The sequence below is a fragment of the Brienomyrus brachyistius genome, chromosome 5, assembly GCF_023856365.1.
Source record: "Brienomyrus brachyistius isolate T26 chromosome 5, BBRACH_0.4, whole genome shotgun sequence".
Taxonomy (NCBI): Eukaryota; Metazoa; Chordata; class Actinopteri; order Osteoglossiformes; family Mormyridae; genus Brienomyrus; species Brienomyrus brachyistius.
This window is the reverse complement of record NC_064537.1, coordinates 6,851,325-6,875,836: the sequence shown is the minus strand read 5'-3', so window position 1 is coordinate 6,875,836 and position 24,512 is coordinate 6,851,325. Positions and strand designations below refer to the sequence as shown.

At 43.8% G+C, this 24,512-nt stretch overlaps 2 protein-coding genes across 2 annotated transcripts; both read left to right on the top strand.

Annotated features, from left to right (window-relative positions):
* Positions 1-2,221: 2,221 nt before the first annotated feature.
* grap2a (GRB2 related adaptor protein 2a) lies at positions 2,222-13,026 on the top strand. The gene is made up of 7 exons (XM_049013590.1): positions 2,222-2,436; positions 9,767-9,916; positions 10,165-10,256; positions 10,464-10,583; positions 11,151-11,313; positions 12,095-12,175; positions 12,489-13,026. The coding sequence occupies exons 2-7, from the start codon at positions 9,839-9,841 to the stop codon at positions 12,663-12,665; spliced, it is 711 nt and encodes a 236-aa protein (XP_048869547.1). The 5' UTR covers positions 2,222-2,436; positions 9,767-9,838; the 3' UTR covers positions 12,666-13,026.
* Positions 13,027-14,349: 1,323 nt separating this feature from the next.
* Positions 14,350-24,209, top strand: LOC125742003 (protein FAM83F-like). The gene is made up of 5 exons (XM_049013581.1): positions 14,350-15,162; positions 21,639-21,806; positions 22,046-22,167; positions 22,303-23,039; positions 23,188-24,209. Exons 1-5 carry the CDS (start codon positions 14,716-14,718, stop codon positions 23,235-23,237), a joined length of 1,524 nt encoding a protein of 507 aa, XP_048869538.1. The 5' UTR covers positions 14,350-14,715; the 3' UTR covers positions 23,238-24,209.
* Positions 24,210-24,512: the final 303 nt, after the last annotated feature.

The following is a 24,512-nucleotide window of genomic DNA, read 5'->3' as shown; positions in this document are numbered from 1 at the left end:
ACAAAACACCAAATAATGTGCCATGCCCATGATATATACAGCAACCTTTTGAGCTCGGCAAGATTTGCGGTACTCTATTTTTTTTAAACAAGCTCGTATCTCCATCGAAGCCACGACAATACAGCCTCACATAGTTTCAGTCCCAACCAGGAGAATTTTAAAGATCTATTGAAAAATCAGGGGCTCCGTCGGGTTTTCCTGGGACTTGAGGTTTTTTTTCTTTCATTTATTTTATTAGTATTTTTTTTTGCATCAGGGCTAAAATATTTGTGGCTATAGCTCAGAGTAATCGGACCTACCGACTCCCATGATCCGAACCCATCTACACTACTGGCTCCACCGTGCCCTTTTATTTAAGCTCATACCAACACATACTTTTTAATTGAATAATTGTTGTTTTCAGTGTTTGCTAATGTTACCGTAATCCCTGCTCGTTCATCGTAATTACAGGATGACATTTCAAATATTCGCATTCAGTATTAAAATGCAAACGCCTGCACGAGGGAGTCGAATTTCTTGATTCCTCTCAAAATTTTATTTCTCTCAAACGAAATGTTTGGTGCAAAGAGACGTGGAGCTCTGGAAATAATAATAAGAATAATAAGAAGTGCACATTTTTGTTGACTTAAATAAAGCGGTCTGAAAATTAACCAAATGTCCATCCAAAACGTATCCTGCAACTTAATTCTACCCCATTTCAGCGTCTTGAGCCAATGGTCTGCACACGGGAAGTTTTCGTGAATTAAAGGGGCATAAAAGTTATCGAGAAAAGCAAAACGTTTTGCCGTTTTTTTTTATTATAATATAGTAGCATCAGACTAATATGGTGCAAGCCAATAATTATAAATGACATACAAATATATGAATATTTTTAACAGCTTTGGGGCAACACGGAACTTCTCATGGGTACATTTTTTTACTGTTAAAATTAAGTGGTAAACCGCAGGCTTAAAAAGAAAGGCACTGTAGAATAGAATAGAATGATAGCGTCCAACATGATGTTATGCAGTTTGCTTTACGTCACCGTTCGTGCTACAGAATGCCGTCGCCTGCTTTCAATTTAGAATTTAAATAAATTCGCAACATACTGTTTGCATATATTGGGAAATGTGCAGGTCTCCAATGTGGTTGGTGTAATAGCAGAAGAAACTGAAAGTGTTACCTGCCTTTGCACCTTGAACAGAACGTTGGTAAACTGCACTGCTGTTTAAGGGGATATGTAGGTTTCCTGGCGGCTTAGTTGCTAAGTAACTGAATAAAAATGGGTCGTTGAAGTCAGATGTCCCTGCTGTTGTGTAGCTGTTCCCCTGGGGGCCTGGCACAGCCCTGCAGGAGCTGCTGTTTGTGGTTGTGGTCCCCCCAGGACGTGGTGCAGTGATGGGGGGAGGGTTTCCAGAGCTGCGGCCAAAGTGTAGTACCTGTGGACCAATGTGGCCACAGCCGTGACCTTTCCTAAGCGAATCCAGGGATCTCCTTTGCTAACCGGAGTTTTACTCATCTGAGGCATCTGATCCGGTGTGAATTCAGATGCAGCTTAATCCAGACTGAGATTCAGATTGACTTTAGCAAAGTAAATATTAAACTGAGATGTCCACCATCCTGGGGGCTATCTTGGCTTCTTGTATTGCATAAATCATTAGCGACACAAAATGGGAGTCGGTAAATTCCTATATATATTTTTTTTTTTAAAAATGGAAAATGGATCCTTCTATACATAAATCAAAGTACTCTTCATAAGTACGTAACTTACTTCAGTAAGTAGTCATATGCATTTTAGTGATTTTCTAAAAAAAAAACAAATGGGCCTTTTAACTGCATGCTGAAGTTTATACCCCGATTTGCTCACCGATTATTCGGTAAATTTATTGCAAATGGCAATAAAAGCGTTACAAAATCGGTTGCATAATAATTATATATAGCAAGTCAGAAAATTCGCTGGAAACTTAAGTTTAATGCGCCAAATTATGCAGGCTTAGAACAATGGCACTCATGAAACAAATATATATTGCAGTTAGTAACTATACAATTTTAACAAAGACAAAACTAAAAGAAAGCTGTTAATATTGTTGACACAAAGCACCCTGTATTTTTTACTTAACGGTGGCGTGAAGCAAGCTTGTGTTTAGATATTGCGGCGGTACCCGAGGGGCGGGGGGCGGCGGGGTGACGGGAGGCAGCCGGGGGAGGAGGAGGGTAACTCAGATACTCATTCTGCTTTTTCCCCTTTCTGCCTAGAGCAGGGCGATGATGTCGCGACGGAGGCAGCTGCTTCTGCGCGTTTAGATTACATTTTATTCGTGAGAGTTTCTGTTTGACTCAAACATTGTTTTCAACCTGCGACTTATTTCCGAATGAGGATATATTTTTTTTTATAATTTTACAGGAACGGGTGTAATACGCTTCGGACGTAATACGCCCTTTATGTGGTTCTTTTAAGTAAGTATGCATTTTACTTCGTGATTTATGTGTATATGTGTATCGGTTTATATGTTCGAATGGTTTTCCCTTTATATTTTTATGTGATATTCTCGTTTGTCTCACTATACTTTTTATTAATATCTTAAGTTAGATATTAGTAAGTCTTTATTAACATTTTCAGTTTATATAGCAATACACTTATTGTTACTGATGATGGCTGAAAACGGATAAACATAAAATACGACACAAAGTTACGTGTTATCACCTGCTGCTGAATATTATATACTCTATACAAAACTGACCGATGCCGATATACTTAAATATAGGCTACCTACTAATGATGCGCGAGATTGAAATTCATGTGATGGTTGTCTGACAGATTTAATACCCCATCAATTGTTCTACTGACATTTATAGACAATAAGAGTAACTTTGGAAACCGTGAAAGAATGACAGCGAATCGATGGCAATAACCGAGATGAGCACATGTCCGTTTTCCATATGCTACTTTTGCGTTTTAAATTCTATTTATTTTATGGTATATTTGATGACATGCAGAAAGCATTATTAGTTAGCCAAACCACGTGGTGATCGTAAACAAGATACAGTATCTGAAAACTTTTTTTTCCTTCGTGCGGATGTATTAGCGCATTTGTGTTTTGTCATCCATTAATTGAGAGATTATTTTTGCCTGAAAGGGACAAAGGTCAGTACTTAACAGAGTGTTTAAACAGAGAGAGGAATTCAGTCACATATTTGGATCTAAAATGCGAACAGTAGGATCTGGGTAGAGTTGTAGATACGCTTGTTTTAAACTCTGGTTTAAACACCATTTCCCCAACACCTTCTAGATTCTGTATGCTTTCAGTTAAGCCTGAGGTGCTGAAGGCCTTATCAGACTGCAATTAGCCATTTATGGATATGCTGACGTGTTTTCACGTGTTCTGTCCACTTCTGGCAAAGCGTGAAATGATAAAAAAAATTGTGTGAAAAACTTTCTGCACCAGAATTTTGTGACCCTGAAATGCATGCTTGATCAAACCTTGCATGTTTTGCAGGAAAACAATTCAGTTACTAGATTATGTTAGTTATCTTTAATAGAAGGGTTTTTTAAAAAAAGAACTGCGTGCCTAATGAAGTAATATTATTGAATTATTTGACCTTTATGTTTTATTACATGAACCTGAATTTACTTTAAGCAAATGATGTTTCAAACAAGGGACGGCTGTTCACTCGGTAGGAGTGCCGAGCTTTTGGCGGACCACGTTAGTGACGGTCCCCCTCATCATGTGGAGTTCCGGACGGTTCCCAGGAAGGGCATCCGGTCCGGTCGGCCTCAGGTGAATCCTGGGTCACTAGAGGGAACCTGTCCTGCCTTAGCATTGATGTAAGTCCGAAAATGACACAACAAGATGACATTACAAATGGGGAATCATTGTGTTCATATAAAAACTCAGAAGAATTTCGAGTGTATCAGTCCTGGGACAGAAAGTAGCCTTGGTGATAAATTGCTTTAAAACTTCTGACATGATTTCACTTATCAGTAATAGCATAACATGATCACTTATTTCAACTGCCCGCTCTTAAACCGTCACTCTGAAAAGTTAGAATTACTCTGCAGGAATAAAATAATATCTGTGGTTATTTCAGGACGATGCAGTTTATGATGCTCTGTCCTGAAGAACAATCACTCATCAAGACAACGATCTGGGTTTAAATGCCAAATAAGTACATATGTTTGGCATTTTAAAACATATGGGAACGCGACTGATGATAAATGGGTCAGAGTTGTGTTTTTGAATATTCTCACCGTGAATTCAATAAAAAAATGCGGGTCACATTCTTATTGTATATTTATATCACATAAATGTGATCAGAGGAATGTTTTCATCTTTTCTCTGAATCAGTTTAGCAAACGTTTTCCAGATTTGTTTTACATTGTGTCTGGATCTTCATACCTGGACGGCGCGAATGTGCCCTTACTAGTTTGCTACAGGATCAGATATTTTAAGGAATATTTTGATTGTTATCGTGAATGTTAATGATTAATCAATTAGTAGTATTAGTAGCAGTGGCGTCAAATTAGTTGCGAGTGAAGCCTAATCGATAATACAAGTTAGCCATTCTCTCCATTGTCCAATATGCGACATCATATGCATATTTCAAGCAAATTATTTGGCCAGCTATTTATACCAGCAGACAGTTGGCTGACAGTAAGCAAAACTTTCCAGGTAACAATCAACCTCCTGTCAAACGGAAATGTGCCCTGTCCTCACTGATATACCCATGTGTCTCAGCTAGGGTGGGGGGCACGGCTGTGTGCAGCACGTGGCGCCGATTCCTGATGTGGCACTCTCTGGGCACTGCCGCGTCTTATATTTAGGGTTTATCTCAGAATTCAGGACTGCCAATTAGTGCATTTTTTTAAAATATTTGACTTTATGTAGGCGCTGAGTACCCTGTAGTCATGGGTTGGCCAAAAAAGGAAGTTGACATAATTCAGATGCAGATTTCATTACTCATTTATAAAATATAAAATACAGTAACAGTTCAACAAAACAGCGATGGGCTGGCCCCCCATCCTGGGTTGTTCCCTGCCTCGTGCCCATTGCTTCTGGGATAGGCTCCGGACCCCCCACGACCCAGTAGGATAAACGGTTTGGAAAATGGATGGATGGATGGATATATATATATGTATGTATAATTTTATTTTTTTGCACTGCGTATGTTAGCAAGGTCGCTACGATTGTTTATTATTTTTGGACTGAACGAGCACCTCTCATTGAAACGCTCAGCTCCTCAGATGTCCTCCCTGGTACCTGGACCATCATGCCACAGCGCTTTCCGGAAGCACCGTGACAGTGTTGTAGCTTCTCCTGATGCTCAGGGTGACCTCCGCCTGTTTAATCTGTCTTGTCTGGGTCAGTTAAGAAGCGTCTTATTTACCGCAGCTTGACAAGCCCCCAGCACCTTTGGTCATTGCCCTGAGGCCGAAAACCAAACGTTAATGACATCTGTTTTCCAAAATTGTGCTACATAAGTATTTTTTTTTTTACAAGGTTACTTCCTTGTTTGGCTAAACAAAGATCCTCTTCATGACAACTGATTCAGAGACAAAAAGCCACTGTGACGATCCACAGAAAAGGGGAAATTGTACGGAGGAATAAAAAAGGAAAAAAAATAGCTCATAGCCGTAACATTTTGTTGCAGTGTCATCAGAGAGGAGCAGGGGTGACGAGGCGAGAGAGATTCAGGATTGTGACATGACTCTCCTTTCTTACCAAGGGAATAAAATAGAAAATTAAACCTCGGCAAGAAAATGCAGTTTTAAGGTTTCTAACAGCCTCAGCCTCCAAAGCTGGCAGAATGTTCCAAATTTATCGCGTGAGATGGTGCAGAGAAGCCTTGAAACTGAGTGAAGAGCAGATCCCTGAATCCATGCGATTTATTCCCGGATGGAGCACTTGCTGTTGTACTTAATCTGAAACTTGTCGTGAGAACATCATGCTGTTAATGTAGATAAGGAGGGTATGGGCCAAGCAACTGTGGTGGTATAATTCTCGTTGGAATATCAGTAACTATTCAGGAAAGTACAGTGTTGGAAATGATATGGATGGCACGGCTATGTTTCCACCGATCGAGGGTGATTTTTTTTCACGAAACGGACTCTGAGCGAGTGTGACACCGGCAATGTGAAATGGAACATCCAGTCAGCACTGCGTCGAATCCTCACTGCCACCGTCGAAGCTCTCGTCCAGCACGGCCACCTGGCACAGGGAGTCGGAGGATTTCTTCCTTCTGCTCTTTGCACTGCAGTCGCCACGCCAGTGAGGTCTTGCCTTACAGGGTGAGACGTGTGAATGATAGACGTGCAGATGTACGGGGCCGCAGTGGAGGTGTTTGCGTGGATGCTGATGCACGTGGGGCCGAGATATGCTCCCCAAGAACAGGTGTATGAGTTCACACCATTTTGTACAGAACCAACAGCACCCAAGGTTTAAGTTATATGCGGGTCGCGATTATGGTTTAAAAGTGAGCCAAAAATTCATTGAATGACATTTAATATGCATACTTCTATTGTCTGAGGAACAAAACTGCATATACGCGTAGGTGTATCAATAATGATCAGATAAACGGTTCATCCAGTGAGGTCAAATGGACAATCCGTGGCCTTAGTTTACTTTGACAGCTCCTCATGTGCGAGTGTGAACCTGTGACCGTTTCTAATGAAGCACAAAAGTGCGTCAGAGGTTTGGTTTTCACACAGGGGGAGGAGGAGCTTCAGTCAGCATCCAATGGTTCAGCAAACGAAAATGAACAACAAAAAGCACAGAATATGAGAAGCAGGGAAAAAACCTGCTGTTTTTTTAAAAGAGCTCGGTAGCTTGGAAAATAGTTTTTTTCTTTTTTTTTTAATAGCAATTGTCATAATTGTCACTTTTTTATTGATCTTAAGAATTCAGGAAAATATGAATCAGTTTTCTGAAGTTGAGTTAAATGCATTTTGTAAGAATACACTTTCAGTCTTTTTTCTCAGAACCAACAGGAAATGGGAGGAAATGACATAAAAGGGGCAGTGAGAAGAGATGCTTTTGTTTTGGGGCCCTACATTGTGGCCCTGCATTGGGGCCCTACATTGTGGCCCTGCATTGGGGCCCTGCATTGGGTTCCAGCACTGGGGCCCTGCATTGGGATCCTGCATTGTGGCCCTACATTGTGGCCCTGCATTGGGTTCCAGGACTGGGGCCCTGCATTGGGGTCGTGCATTGGGATCCTGCATTGTGGCCCTGCATTGGGGTCCTGCACTGGGGCCCTGCATTGGGTTCCAGCACTGGGGTCCTGCATTGTGGCCCTGCATTGGAGCCCTGCATCACTGACTTATGCATATACACCAAATGATACTGATTGACAGGCATGACAGCCTGCTTGAGAAGGCATGACAGCCAAGTTTGTATTTTTGCTGCTGTTGTCATTTGCTTAACTGTCATCACTGCATTTAAAGAAACACTGCTCTCTCATAGTTGCTCAAATCATATATGGAGAATAATTTCCTCAAGAGTCTGACCAGGATTACCAGTTAGACAATGAAATGATGCTTTGTTAGGCGTGATTCTTGTACATGCTGTGTTTGATGTATCCATTAGTTAGAGATCAACATAGAATTAAAGGTTCAGGGACAAAAGCAGCTGTTGGATTCTGATCTGCCTGAATAATTTTTGGAAATGGTCCCAGAATACCTCTAATTGTGATTGTCTGATCAGGATGATTATTGATCGTTACCGACAAGACTGAATGCAAATTCCAGTGTGTCCCCCTTTTTAAGAAACACACATTCAACACTTAGGATACCTAAGTCTTAGATGGTTTGTCAGTGAACAATACAGTGGCTTGTTTAGGAACAAAACAGTGAAGATTATTTTTTTTTATATTTTTTTTGAAATATAGGTATATGCTTTTAATTGTGTTAAATTTATGCGAATAAGAATTAATGCTTTTGTCATCCCGAAAGAAACTGCTCGTGATTACAGACTGCGAGGACACAACTGCCAAAATGCAATACAAAAATAGGCCCAACAGATAAAACAATTTCTGTATAAAATAATTAGAACACAGAGTTGTTAATAAATAAGTTAGTGACTATTACGATAAGTAGCCTGCAGTAAATACTGCAAGGAAGATGAATAGATGCTGATAGAATACAGGTAATGAGTGATTCACCTGATGTGCAGCCTAGTTACCATCAAAGGGAATGATTATCTGAGAAGTTTAGGAAGGGCATATAATGTTGAAAAATCATATTCCCTCAGAGCTGAATGAGATTGATTGTGTGATACAAATTTTATAAGGATTGTCAGACAAGGCGTGAGCTAATGTGTCATATTCTTAAATCTCTTAATGTTTTTAATATAGAAAATGAGTCTTAATGAAACAAGGTAGGCTGGATCTGTGGCGGAAGACCGTAAGGGATTTAACTTCTCACGATTTCCGAAGGGGACACTTCCTTGTCCAGCAACATTCAAAAATAAACACCAGTATAATGACATGCCACCACCCCCCCTCCCCCCAAAGAAAATAAAGGAGTAAATAATGTGAAAATGCATGATAGGTGGTATAAGGTGGAACAGGTAGCATAAACATGCCTAGGCCATCTCCGCTTTTCTGTAGAAAACAGGGCTACGCAGATTCTCTCTGGGTTGATCTACGAGCCGAAATCTTACAGTAAACAACACATCTTTGCACTGGAAGAAGATGCTGTTTTTTACATGCAAGTTAGTCCTTTATCAGCTGTGTTCCTGTGTGGAAGGTCTAGAAGACAAAGAGCAGGCAATACTACAGGCCACAATGTAAATGATGTTTACAAAGTACTGTAACATTTGACGAATATTCCTTCCATCAAGTCAAAGCAGTAGAAATGAAAAGACTAAATATTCTACAAAAAAGTGTTAGAGGTTTATGTGATGGATGGCAATCAGTGCATAATGAATAGTTATATTACTGTGGTATTTTGAAGTGAAACCTTAAAACGAGGATAATTTAAAAACATTTGCATTGGAAATGATGAAGACATCTGGTTACGTGGTTTAGCATGGACAGCGTTTAGCATAAACAGTTTTTAGCATGAACAGCGTTTAGCATGGACAGTGTTTAGCATAGACAGTGTTTAGCATAAACAGCGTTTACCATGAACAGCGTTTAGCATAAACAGCATTTAGCATGAACAGCGTTTAGCATGGACAGCGTTTAGCATGGACAGCGTTTAGCATGGACAGCGTTTAGCATAGACAGTGTTTAGCATGAACAGTGTTTAGCATGAACAGCGTTTAGCATGGACAGCGTTTAGCATAGACAGCGTTTAGCATAGACAGCGTTTAGCATAAACAGTGTTTAGCATGAACAGCGTTTACCATGAACAGCGTTTAGCATAAACAGCATTTAGCATGGACAGCGTTTAGCATGGACAGCGTTTAGCATGGACAGTGTTTAGCATAGACAGTGTTTAGCATAAACAGTGTTTAGCATGAACAGCGTTTAGCATGAACAGCATTTAGCATGAACAGCGTTTAGCATGAACAGCGTTTAGCATGGACAACAACCACACACCATTTGGCACTCTGTTGCTAAATACAGCTTGGAATCGCATGCACCCTCTTCAGCTATGTGAACCCCACCCTTCCACCATTGCTCTTCTTGTCCCAGCCCATAACATGCTGAGTTCGGGGCACACACACACACACACACACACACACACACAGACTGGCACTGAGTATCACACTCTCGTTTCAAAGAGGTCCATTTCCTACACCGGCCTCTCGCGGCCGCTCACTTACTCTGCTTTTCCTCCTCAAAGGTGCCCTCTCTCCACGACACCCCCCACCCCCTCACCCATCCCGAGACTCCCCTCCCTTCCCCCAGCTTCGCCATGGAAGCCACCGGAAAGTTTGACTTCAGCGCCACCGCCGAGGACGAGCTCAGCTTCCGCAAAGGAGAGGTTCTCAAGGTAAGTGGGGTGTGAGAGAACGCAAGGCGTGTTCATTTGCCAGGAGAGTAACGGCTCACACCGAGCAGGGAACCGGGGAGTAACAGGAGAAGGTCAGTGCATCCATGCACGAGAAACCAGTATGACTGAAAACACTGCATGCCGATATGTGACCCTTTCAGCTGGGCTACACACTTTTTCTTCCCCGTACACTTGGATCCCTCTGCATTCGGCCGGCCGGTATCAGTGAGACCTGTCCTTTCCCTCAGATCTTAGGCACCAATGATGACTGGTACAAAGCAGAGATGAATGGCAGAGAAGGGTTTGTGCCAAGAAATTACATCGAGCTCCGGATCCCCAGGTAGAAACTGTAGTGCTGTCATTTCCCTGGCTGGGGGGGGGAGGGGGGGGGTGCATAATTTCACATGTAGTGACAGGAGGAGACTTTTTCAAAATGCGTAGCAGTGAAATAAAAAGTCCGGATCACGCTAGAGCTGACGAGGGATGGGAGTGTTTGTGGATGACGCGTCTCCTACGCTGATTTTGCATTCCGGATCTGGCCGTCCAGCTGGTACCAGGAGAATGCCACGCGACACTCGGCGGAGGAGACGCTCATATCTCGGGAGGTGGGGGCCTTTCTGATCCGCGGCAGCCAGAGTTCCCCGGGGGATTTTTCCATCTCTGTCAGGTGCGTACCAGAATGTCCCAGGACCTAAAACATCAGCTTCCAATCTGCGTGCTACATACATATTACACAAAATGTGTAGTATGACCTGTCCTCAACAATGGAAACATTATCACCATCCAGCTCCTGTACTTGTACCTCTGTCCTTTCTTCTAGCGTAAGTTGCTCTGGATAAAGCTCTCAGTTAAAAATAGACGTTATTCACGTCGAATATGTGGGGTGACTGCAGCTGCGTCTTGCATCTATCGCACAGGCTAGTATGAGCAGATAGTTTGAGAGAAACCTCAAGCAGATGGACGCATGCGACTGCACAGCTGCAGCTTTCGGGGAGGTTTCACCTGCTGCAGCTTGCGTAAGGCATGGTCCCAGGATGCATCCATCTGCGCGAGCCGTTCGATAATGTCAGCCATAAACAGGGGGGGGGGGTTTCTCCTATTGTTCAATGCACTTCCAAGTGTCTGAGCAGAACACTGCAGGAACGCAGCTCAGATCGCGTGACCGTCAAACTGAAGCTTGGCCGGTCTGTGCAGGTGACTGGCGGCTCAACCTCTGCGATCTGATCTCCCGCAGGCATGAGACCGACGTCCAACATTTCAAAGTGATGAAGGACAACAAGGGGAACTACTTCCTGTGGGCAGAGAAGTTCACCTCCCTCAACAAGCTGATGGAGTTCTACAAGACGACCTCCATCACAAAGCATGGGTGTATCTACCTGAGCGAAGGTGGCCAGCAGGTGTGTCTGACGTTGGAAGAGGGTCCACAGAGCCTGTTGTATCTGCAGGGTTATGTGGTATTATCTTAGCCTTTGAAATCCTGCTAAGAATTCACACACCGAGGGCAACTTTTATCTTTTCTGCAGCTATTAAAGGCCTTGAAAGTTGCTCTCCGAGATGAATGATGAATTGGCCTGATGAAAATGTTTAAGCATAAGAAACAGCCAGTCAATCACTCCTCCTTTATAACTTAGGCAACCACTCTTAATTGCAACCTAATCATAATAGATACTTTTTAACAGGATTGAGATAAAAGAAGGGAAACTATTCTTTTAGGTTGTATTTCTCTATTAATGGGCACAGTTTTAGAGCTTTGGCCTTATAAGCCATTTTGCTAAAATATTCTTATTACCAGCTGAGTAGAAAATGTACATCGCTTACGTTTATCTCTTACAGGACACCCCTTGTTTTCTATTTAGGTCTGTATCTTCTCAAATCTCTTGTATTGTCGATTTTCTTTGAATTCTCAAACTGCTTTCTAATGCCCTCTGTTGTGGTGTGTGTGTAGCACGGACTCCCAAACGGAGAAGTAAAACCAAACATCACAAAACAAACAGCTTTCATTTTCTTGTTTTTTCGTTAGTTCTCACATTTGCCTTTTTCTCTGGATAACATCGACAGCCAGGCTTCTTGTTTGTAACATTGGGATCACGATGTCACCATGCTGTGCTTGGTGGGGTTTTTTTTTTGTGTTTTTCTGTTCCAACTTGAATTTCCTTATCTGTTGTTTGGGGGGTGCAGCCAAGAAACCAAAGCAGAAGTGCAGAATCGCTGAGAGAGCCAGCTCCCCGTCACCAGTCAGACGCCATCGCACACACACCGGTAAAGCGAAACAAAAACATACCACCTACTCTGATCACTCTATTAAATAGTTTCAACAGACATAACCAAAGTAGGTTAACTGCAAAAACAAGAATAGGTACTAAGTAAATAAACTCTCAAAGTCTTTTTGGAAACTTGAGCAAGACCCTCGCTTGCTCCAGGGACTGACCCTGTTTTCTCAGTCGTATGTCGATTTTGATAACAGCGCCTACTTTATGAATGTACGTACGCTAATTCAGTGTGAATTCAGCCTACACTCATACCTCACGTGCCATTTCCGCTGCTCTGTGTGTGTGTGTGTGTGTCCGCTCAGAACCAGACTTTACAGGTGCGAGCTCTGTATGACTTCAAAGCAGAGGAAGAAGACGAGCTTGGTTTCCATGCTGGGGACCTCATCGAAGTTCTGAACCGCTCTGACGCCTCCTGGTGGAAGGGGAAACTGCGCGGGAAAGTTGGCCTCTTTCCCACCAACTATGTCGAACCCCTCTGAGACCGGTACAGCATCACCCCTAGCGGTGCCACGACCTCCTGCATCTTCAGCGGCTCTCACGGTGACCTTTCTCCAGTCCTCCACAGCACTCTTTGATGTGGTTTTTGTTTCTAAAGTTTTATTTTACGAGAAGCTGACAGGTATTATGACATTGTGGTTTATTTTATGTCGTTATTGTTTGCAATGTCATTATATGGAAACTTGAAATATTTGTCAATAGTTGTAGTACCTTGTTCTGTCTTGTTTCTGAACATTTATCACACAGCAATTATTTCAGTTTAAATAATGGAAGCAAGACTTAATGCAACTTTGCTGAGAAACATGAAAAATAAAGAACAGTGTGAAAAGCAAATTTTCAGTACTGGAGGAGTAAAGAAGTGTGGATTCATTTTGTTTGCTGGTGTTGATACTGGAGTAATAGCCTGAGATTCTCAGGACCACAGCTCCCACAACAGGCCTCCCATCCCAGGCTTAGCCCAGCCTTGTGCACTGTGCTCCCTGGGTGAGGCTCCAGGTCCCCCTTTGCTCTGACCTGCGGCCTGTATCATGATGCTGGATTTTTTTTTTTGTTTGGGGTAACTTGTCAGAATTAAGGTAGTCTGGGCTAAATGTCAATGAACAAGGAAAAAGTCCATTTAGACTGGGTGCTACCTTAAATCCGACAAATTAGCCAGCAAAGCAGGAAATCCGGCTTTGTGATGCAGGCCCCAGGATAAACACTTAGACGGATGCGTAAGTGACTCAAAAAGAAGTTTTTTGTCAACGTGCGACCAATCTAATGGTGTCCAAACATAAGCTATCGCTCCTTCTTCACGGTCGTTTCCATGGTTACCATCAGAGCCTCACGCCTTTAGAGATGGGGGTTCCGATCCCACCCGTGTGCCCAAATACATGCTGACAGGATCATTTGCGTTGATTACCTGGAAGTATGTGGAAAGATGAGTGCAATTTATTGCCTAAAAGTAGACGGTAAACTGTCGAAGAACTGAATGAGAATCTAATATTACAGTTCTAACTTAAAACAACATTTGCCCAGAGTTTGTAAATTTCGCAAAATTATCTTTTTTATTATTATTACTTTCAGACACAATTAAAATATAAAGTAAATGATCTGGATAGTTATTTTTGTCAGAGATTTTAATGGTTACAGCACTGTACAATCTAAATAATAATACATACATACATACATACATACAAACAATGTAAAATTCATATTTAATGATACGTTAAACTGATTCTTCTTAGATGGAGTACATGTATTTCTTTTAAATTGGAAAAGCCAGTGACAAAAGAAGGCTAGGGAAACTGACTTGGTTTAGATTCAATCCACCGTGTGCTAGAAATCTATATTCTTAATTAAACAAAATCGAATCGAACCAGGAATCGAAGCAAGAATCTAGCCGACTCTGCTGTGTCTTCCCCTTATGATTAATTCGATTGTATTTGTTTTAACTATGAAAGTCAATAAAGAGAGATATCTTTTCTGTCAGGATTGTGTCTAATTACGTCAAATTACAGAAATACATATCAAAATTAAAAGCAAAACACTACATATAAATAACTAGATATTTCCGTTAATATTCTATTACCACTAAAATAATGCTGATCATACAGACCTACCACATAATCGGCTTTTTAAAAAGAGTACGGAGGAAGTAATGATTTGTCACGTGTTATTGAAAGCGATCCTGCCGCACCTGTGGCTGCCGGCCTGTAATCCGAAGTCAGGTTCGGTAAAACGACACTTAAGATTCGAAATCCAAAAATGTTGTATAATTGTTATAAATCAGCCTGTAACACTGGTTACTGAAGGATCGGGGTGTATTAACCTCTGCTGAAATAGCCCGGTTCTGTCCCGGGATGTTGGAGACGTGCGCACCAGCCGCGTTGCTGTGTGTCATTTCTTGCTGACGTTTTTCCAACCCCACCTTTAAAAAAAAGCGAAAGAAAAAGGAGGCTCCGTTTCTCATTTACACTTGTAGATACTTTTTTTCCCAGCAAGACAGGACAGCGGCAGCGTGAACTTGCCGGGACATAAGGGGCAGCCGCGATGGCCGAATCCCAGCTACTTTGCATGGACGATAATACAGTGAATGAAAATATAACAGAGAACAAGCCGCAGTTTTATTATAGCGAGGGTCAGCGGGCGGCACTAGAGAAACTCCTGCAGGACGGGGACGGCGCCTTCAAGGACCGGCTCCAGGATGACGGCGTGAAGGACTTTCTGTGCGCCCGGGAGATCAAACTGATCCGGGAAACTTTCCGGGAGTATGAAGAGGATCGGACGGAGAAGCGGGAGCGGGCTGGGTCTAAAGCAGAGCGGTCCACCTACTGGCCCGAGCTTTCGGACACCGCGGTGCCGCCCCTAGACATCGGGTGGTCGGACGGCGGCAAGTATAAAGGCATGACTCGAGTCAATGTCTACACTCATCCCCCGAAGGAGAGGGAGCCTTTTATCAAGGAGGTGGTCCGCAAACTGATCCAGGAGTCCCGAAAGGTAATAATACATTTATATTTAGAATCCGAATTCCATTCGCCGTCTAAGGAGAAGTACAAGGAATTTACTTTTGGTGCAGGTGGTGTCATGACATGAGCACATAAATGTAAAAATCTAAATAATAATAATAATAATCTAAGAGCCTTTTTTATTTAAAGGAAGGTAATTCATCATCATTCCTCAAAATATCTCTTGTCTGTCATATATACAGGTTGTCAGAAGTGTTAAACTGGACGAACTTTTGACATGTGGCGTTTTGGGAACTATGCTATATGACTGCATCTGTTATCACGGTGTGTGATCGTTGTCACAGGCCTATGTACTGTTGTCCGAATAGGGCAGGATTAATAAAAACCGACTGCGGGGCATCGTACATACTTCATGAAGTGACCGAAAACCGTCACACTCATGAGACCTAAAACACGATTTTAAAATAGATTGCTGTCAAGGAAGCGGCAGGTACTCAAGCCTCCGGTTTGTTTGTATAGAAGAATGTGTTTGCTGTAATGCCTAATGACACATTTGATTTATTACGAACAGGAAATGAGTCTCCACCTTGGACAGTAACGATTCACGTTAATTTCACAGGCGAGCATGAGCTCTGAAACTCGGATGTATGATTACGTTTCACAAAAATAACAATATGGTTAGTTTTCTAAGGGGAAAAACAAAATGGTAAATGCTGACTATATTTACATTTTATCTGTTTAGCAGAAACCTTTATCCAAAGTGACACATTTTTGAGAGGGAGCAGTTAAGGGCCTTGCTCAGGGGGCCAGCAGTGACATCACTTTGCTGATGCTGGGATATGAACCGACAACCTCCTGATTACAGCCACACACTGCCTTTTTACTAAAATCACCAATTGAATGATTTGCCGCAGGCACAATCACTACAAGACTAGACAGAAATCGCAAACGAAATTTGTTAATGTATACTGTCATTTTGTTTTGTTATATAATAAAGACATGTAATATAACTGAGCGAAAAACTCCATCATGATATTAGGGTACATCTTTAACTGCGCACACCCAGAATGTGTTCGCTGCCGCTTTTGTAGTCCCTCTTTGAGTACTTTTCTTGACTTCAACAGGTTTGTGCCGGTCGGCGTAACAAGGAAACTTGCCTTTAGCTACCTAGAATTCTGACTCACGTTCATCCTGATCACCGGCCCTCTGTCGCACTTCCAGTGACGGACGCACGCACGCACACATCCACCAGAGTGCCTCTGGCTATGAAACGCAATGAGTAATCAGCCTAAACTATGGGGTGTAAACTGAGAAGTTTGACCACCTAGAACTTCCCCCCTGGGAAAGTTTATATAATGTAGTCTGATCTGTGACCTGGACCACTGGGTGAACGACCAGTGACACGTCTGCCTCTCTTGGTATTGCTGGAATGATTTGGTTAGATAACAGAGGTCTGGGTCTCCTTTGTTAGTGTGACTGCTTGGAATGAAGGTATCCTACTACAGTAACAAGCTCATTGTATAGTTATCGGGGGGGGTTCACTTGTAACGACGCAACACGTATGTACACATTTCCCAAGAAGGAAATTCTGGTTTAGCCGAAACCGGTTGTTGTTGTTTTTGTATGAAATGTTTTGTCACCTCTTTCGTTTGATTGGACTCATATACGTAATTACTTCATTTATTTTTGGCCTGTGGGCCAAGCTCCAGGCCAGATTTGCTTTCATAAAGCTTTCTGCTGCAGAGGCAGTGAGTCAGCGAGGCAGACCCACAGCATGATGGGATTCGCAGTGCAGCCTGAGCATTAGTCATTGTTTCTGTCTGCCGGAAGATGCTGGGGGCCACCGACGGCCTCTGGGGCTCCTCTCTTGCGTAGGCGGCTGGAGTTTCCTCCCTAGAAATGATGATACTGTGTTTTCTTTTCTTTTTTCTTCATTGGTAGTCAACGAGGCGTAATTGGGAGTATAACAATTAAGGACTGTTAACCTTATGCTGAATAAAGTCTCAGGTGGGGCCTGGGAGCCGTAATGCCAAAAAGATATTAAATATGACGTGCGCTGGGAAAATCCAGCTTTATATACCAGGAAGGAACTGCAAGCAGCTTTTTTAATGTAATGCAGTGACACTTCCTGGATCCATGCATGCATTTTCAGGTGCTGCCCTGGTACAGTAGGTGTGTCAAGCTCTGAACTTTGAACATTCGTGAGATGTTTCAGAGATTAGCTCTGCTGGCAGCGTAAGTGGTTTTCATAGATCTGTGTGTAAGTTTCCCCTGTATGTTCTGTGATTCAAGTGGAGGTTCACACTTATCGTACTTGTCGATTATTACAAAATTCTGCACGCAAATAATTTTAAAATAATCTGGCTCAAGGATGAAGCTATCTAGGACTCTCTGTGTGCCCAGGAGGTCATGGCAGCTCTGTGAAATTTAAAAAAATATATTATTTTAATAATTTTACGTAGGAACGATTCTTCATCAGTAAGACCATAGTGTTCAGGATTTGACCCCACAATCTTCTGATTACAATCCAGTTAGATCTTTTGACACTTTTCAGTTATAACAAGCAGTGGTCATTGCTCCAGAAGGACTGGAACTGATCTCCCTTACTGACTTGCGCTTAATTCACGATGTCATGGGCATTGCTGAGTTGTCCTTGACGTCTAGTCTGCTGAAAATGCTGGATTCTTAGGCTGGTATTAAACCCTCGTCCCAGGAAACCAGAAGCTGTCATGACCTGCTCTCGGCTCCTCCTGTGTGCCACGCTCCCTGCTTACCCACGTGTGTTTCCCGGATTGTACCCAGCTGTGTCTGATTATTTTCAATCAGTCCTGTGTATTTCAGTCCGTGTCTTACCTGAGTCCTTTGTCCGTCATTGATGTCAGTCAGCGTGAGATGTTCCCCAGTCCGCGTTCTTCAAATAAATCCCCGTTTTCCCATCTCCTGCCTGCCTGCCTGTTTCCTGTTCGCTCGCCTGCCCAACGATCGCCCGCTCCCTCACCCAGTGATCAAGGCGATCGTGACAGAAGCGCCCTACGGCATCCATTGATGTTCACGCCAAGGTCTGATTCATCAGACAAGCTCCTGGGTGAGGGTTAGTCCTAAATACCATGGTAGATCACTTTCATTTACCACACTGAGTTTGTTACAGACATAGGCACACGACTGGTAGGCAGCGTGTGGCTCAGTGGGTTAAGCCTCTGTGTCTGTGATCAGATGGCGGCCGGTTGTAGCCCGTCCTCGGCACGTCTGTGGGCCCTTGAGCAAGGCCCTCAACCCCCAACTGCCTGGGTGCCGCGGCTGGCTGCCCTTCGCCGCCAAGCACGCTTTCATCTCCAGGGACGAAGATGGCAAAATGGGAAGCAATAAGAGAATTTCCCCATAGGGCTCAATAAAACGTACAATCATTTTTATCATTACTCTATAATGTACAGCATATCTACTGATCTTATCAAGAGAAACGCCATTTCTTTTTTGAAATTAATTAATCATCAAAATCCAAGCCTCTCCTTTCATGATGCTTCCAGACTTGTCGGGATACCCAGCTGACTCTTTCCTGTTTCCTATTGTCACATGAACAGCACATTTCACTTCCTCCCCTCCACAGGAAACACCTGGGTGGTGGGCGGAGTCTGAGCACAGTGGCCAGCAGTAGGGTACAATGTTGCGTTCTGACCCGGATGTTTGGCCTGGGCCATTGCAACACGTCAGCGGCGTCATTTTTTTGTTCTTTTGAAGGTGAAACAAGTGGCAACATGTTTCTATTTTCCATTGCTATCGCGAGGAGCTCATATGCCACGCCCACCAAACAAGTCTGCACAAGACATTGGAAACCACCTTGACCCACTTGATCGTAGTTCCTCCCTGTGCCTCCTGACTCGAGGTGGACGCCACTTTGTCAGCCATGTCCAGAGCTCTGAGAATTACAGTAACTTCTCCTTGACGTCCGAGTCTTATAGCAGATGGACGGGACGTATTCAATTGCAGCAAAGAAGTTCCTCTAGAAAACCTCTCCAAAGACGAGCTGGATAGCTTGCCCTGAATACTCTTGTTCTTTCCTTTGGAAGTTGTTGTACCCTTTTCCTGTGAAGACAAACCACGTGACAAGACCTCCCTGACAGGCTTTGCAGCTGCATTCCTGGTTGTCAGTCGACTCTGTCTTGGCGCTAAAAAATAGCACAGCAGGTATTTCACTTTCACTTATCAGTCCTAGTGTGCTACTGTCACACGCACCAACCAGTTTTTCAGGGATCCTTGTGAACTCACTCTTGCCAGCACAGATTTAAATTCGACGGAAAAATCTGTTTAGTTTCCTGCTTCGTTCTGACTAATTCGCACGTTTTGGTCACTGCCTGTTGGCCACTCTACCCCTGTTGTTTACTCCACCTTCTAGTCCAGTTACTATTTCAGTCGTTATTTACTGTAAACTGTAGCACAAGGATCAACATTTAGCATAGCAACCCAATAATACAATGCATTGTAATACAATGTAATTTTATGAGCATTTAAACGTAGCATGGTCCCCTTATGTGGTATATTGGTGGTTACTTGTGGCTACTGTGCATCCGAGTGTACAGAGAGATAAGTTTGTCTTGCGTCAGTCAAGCGTCTAACTATTGGTGAACCATCCATCAGCACGCAGTTGGCCAAGAAAGCAGCTCTTCTAAGTAAACAGGGTTTCCGTAAACTGTATTTATACTGTGAATGTGGCGGTTAAGGTTAGGTCAATGTATTTGTGGCTTAAAAAAAATGCATCAATCATATTTCCAAACAGATTATATGTATTTAGTTTCTAAATATTTATTGTGGATGGGTGTTCAAGCCCTCCAGAGAAAACAAAAAGGATGATGCAGGAATTTAGGAGGAGGATGACACTTAATACAGGAATGTGCCCGTTACCCCTCAGGTGTAGAAGTCAGAGAGCAACCTGAGCTGTTCGATGTCTTACTCTGCTAATCTGCTAATGCCTCTTATTCATGCTGACTACTGGAACATTTACAGTTTACTTATCAACTATATATATAAATTCTACCCAGATACACTCAAATTCATGCTGCTGCAATTGAGTATTAAACGACTTGTCTGGATTCCAGTTGTGTGTGTTTCTGCAAACAACCTATAAGCTTAACCAACACTATTTTAACTGAGGAACTATTCAGTTTCCTGTACGCCAAATTTGAAGGAATTAGTAACCAGGTTAGGGAAGCATTTTGACTTATTTGACCGACACGAACATTCTTTGTTTTGAGTTGACAGTCTTCAGTCTGATGCAGGGCTCTTCAAATCTGGCTCTTAATTCTGAATCCGGACCGTGTTTTCAGTTCTCCCAGGTAGTTAGTTTAATAATTACCAATTCTGATTGGCCAGAGGCTTCACACCTGGCTTACAGGTAAAGGAAAGCTGGAAAATCAGCAGGGCTCGGACCTCGAGGACCGTCGTCTGTGGGTGAAGATGGTGGCGCAGGAGGTAGTGCTATTGTTCGGCAACCGGAGGGTTGCAGGTTCGAGCCCTGGTTCCTCCTGACCCCATCAAAGTGTCCTTGAGCAAGACACTGAACCCCAAATTGAATGTGAGGCATGAAATGTGAAGCGCTTTGAGTACTCGTAGGAGTAGAAAAGCACTATATAAATGCAGTCCATTTACCAAGAGTCTATTATAATAGGCTAATGCATGTTTTGAAAAGGTTATCTCAGGCCTGCATCCCAAGCCGAGTTATGAGGCTCACCTGCCTATATCTGCCTGTAAATGTCTCTCCGACTCGTCGCCAGTGTCGTACACAGGCTTTCCGAGGCGACGGCTTCCTTGCCCGGCATTGTTCTCTCTTACTCCTCCAAACCTATTGTGTTATTGTTCTACACAGCTCGTGTTCCTTTGGTCTTTGAACTCCGGGCTCTGATCTGCCAAACTGAACGCTGCCGTTTGTGTTGGATGACACTGTGACCGTTTCATTGTTTTAAGGGCTGCCGTTAGGCTGCTGGAGCCGCCTACCTTGTGGTCTTTGAGGTGACCACGAGCCGAGCCGCTTAACGTCAGAGGGTTTGTACCTGCATGGCTTCACTGTGGCTGTGGTGGCTTAATGGTTATGGAAGCAGACTTGTGATTGAAAGATTGCAGGTTCGAATCCCCGACCTGCACGGCACTGCTGAGGCACCCTGAGCGAGGTACCGCCCCCCCAAGCACTGCCCCCTGGGCTCTGAATTAGCTGCCCCCTGCTATGTCACGATGTCACATATGGGTTAAATGCAGAGGACACATTTCACTGTTGCGCACTGTGTGGTCTGGTCAACAATGACCACTGATCACCAAGTTCTAAATAAAATCGGGGACCTCCATCCCAGCATACCCCCCACCCCCGGGAAAATTCTATCGCCACCACCCTTGGCAAATTTTGTTATCGACCCGCTGCCCCTCGGCAAAATGAATCCGCCTTACTGCCCCCGAAAGAGTCGGGCTGGCCCCGTGTACCTGTAACGCTTTGAACCCTCTTCCGTTTGCCTTGCTGCCTTTCAGCTGTTGGCAGTGGTCATGGACCTTCTCACGGACCTGCACATCCTGCAGGACCTGCTGGACGCAGCATCCAAGCGCAGGGTCTCGGTTTACATCGTGCTGGATGCCAGGGGGGTGCCACACTTCCTGGATATGTGCACCCGGCTGCAGATCAGCGCTATGCACCTACAGGTAAAGAACTATGACTGAATGTATCTAGACATTATCTCTGCCCTTAGCAATGGAGCTAAAATGTAAGCAAGCTTGTTGACTCATGTTTAGGAAAATTTCATCTGTTAGGGGTCTTAGAATGCAGCAACTGTACCTGAGGACCGTTGAATATCTTGCTGAGTTATTGCACCATGAGATGCAGAGCATGATTGGGTTTGGCTCCAGTCACCCCCTGGCTGATGTGCATGTGGCTGTTTCAGAACCTCCGTGTGCGGACGTTGGAAGGCTTTGGGATGGCCTTGACCCAGGGGAAGCTCCCCGGCTCTCTGTGCAATAAGTACATGCTGGTGGACGGGGACAAGGTCATGTTCGGATCCTACAGGTCTGCATTGTTTTTCTCCGTGTGTTGTCAGCTACTGGCATGCAGCTTGCTTAAGAATCAAGTTCATGATTTCACATTCAGGACCCGTCCGGTCGCATGTCGTGCTGCCTTCCTGAAATCATCTCCCTGTTTCAGCTTCACTTGGAGCTCGTCGCGGCTGAACCGGACCATGATCACGCTGATGACGGGACAGGTGGTGGACTTCTATGACCAGGATTTCCGGGAGCTGTACGCCGTCTCTGAGGAATTGGACCTTTACCGGGAGTTCCATATCTCCAAGCCCTCCATGTCCATGTCCAACCGCTCCACTCTGAATCGCAGGCCCCCATCTGTGATGTCCACTACCCGCTTCCAGGTGAGCCTCGGGGATCCCCGGCAGATCAATCCCCGGGTTCCTGCTCACAAGTACCACAATCCCAAGTACTTGCTTGCGGTGGGGGGTTCTCTGAGCCATTTGGGGCACACCAACGACGCCATTAAAGGAGAGGAGCAGCCTGAAATCAAAGGCTCCGAGTTGGTCCTTCAGAAATTCCTACAGTCCAACGAAGAGCCAGAAGATCTCACCCCACCCCCCGATGAAACCCCCACACCTCTGCCAGAGCTTAAAAAGGCTTCCAGGAAGACCGAGGAGTCCTTTACCAAAAAGCACCGCACCTCCTTAAAGTTCAGCCTCAAAAAAGGTCGTCAAAACTCTGTAGCCAACAACGTGAACTCACCCTCGGGGTCCTCCTCAGCCGTAGAGGGCGCCATAACAATGGAGAAGAGACCTGGTCCACAGGGGCCCGAGCAGAAACTGCCGTCCAAGGGCAAAGCCCGGAAACTGAGCCAAAACAGCACATCTCTGCAGGCAGCTACCTCTACCGAAGATGACGGTGAGGGTTGGCATGATCTCCTCAAATCTCCTGGTGCTGTGCGTGTCTGTAAACATAATCACCTTGTATGCCTTTGGTCACCCTGTTTTGAATCCGTGTACCTAGCTAGGTATCCGTGGTCAGTTACGTATCCATCGTTTCTTTTTAGGGTCGAAGGAACAGAAGCAGTCCTCAAAGAGGCAGTGTGCAGTGTCCTGAAATGACGGATGTGTGGGCAGATACTCGCTGGCATCTTCTTTGCAGAAACAAGAATTTGAAATGAGAAACTTGAACGGGTATCAGAGCTACTTATGGTACAATAATGCAATATATTTTACTTTAATTTGTGGACAGCCAGGCTGGTTGGTAAGTTTACATCGTCATGTGCTGGTACATGATCCTCAACGCTTCAGTCGTGAAAACGGCATGGAGTCACAGAAATGTTATGGTTCAAAACCTGATTGGTTTTGTGCCAAAGACCTTAAAAAAGGAGAATCGTGGTGCGTAAAATAGTATTTCTCTGTTTACTCGGTGGACATACATCGGTGAATAAAGGTAGCTATTTTTGGCCAGTCTTACCATAACCTGCCTGCAGAGGGCAGCCTCCATCGCCAAGGGGACAAAGCCCCTTCGCAAGGCGATAGTGTTAAAAATAATTGGATTGGGTATAAGGTTTGGTTTGACTTTTCCACACTGAACAGTGAAACAGGCATTCCCTTGGGTTAACCTAGTCAACAGTCAACTTCAACTGTTTGAAAAAGTGTCTGTCAAACAGGAAAAAAACGATCTTGGAAACGATTGTTCAGGTCAAATGCTGAAAAAGCTTTGAAATGAAGTTAAGCCATATGTGTAAAATGTTTTAACCGCTAAGACGTTAAGTCGGAGGTAGCTGCCATCTCGGTGATCGGTTAATGATATTCTTGGTGAGATGTTTCTTTTTCATTTTTCACTGAACGGCTGGATTGTGAGGATGTAAAGCAGCTCAGGGTGTGAAGTGCCCCAACAGGAAGGGGCCCTGTCAGGGGAAGTTTGCATCACAACTTCATGCTGTATAATTTAACAACATGCCATCTTCTCTGTACTCATAATGCATTCGTATTATGTTTCAGCTTTTACTAGAGAGAATGTTGACAATTTCATCCTGAATCCTAAGGGTTTTATTTAATAAATTAGACCAATGTTTTGATACTACCATCGGGAAACTGTGTAATTCGTTTCTACTGCACTTTTGGCGCTTCCTTGTCAATTCGCCTGTAATCCTAAAGGTGGCCACCAGAGGGCGCATGACACTCAGACGGGTATGACACTGCTAGGGCGGCGTTCGCTTCCTCATGTAATTCGACTCATGAATGCAAGAAGTGAGATTTAAAATTAAAACGCTGCATTCTTCACTGGTTTACTGAATGATCATTAACGCATATGCCTACAATGCATGACGAGACATCTCAATATTAATGCTTATCGGACTCTTCCATCTGTCTGCTACAGACAAAC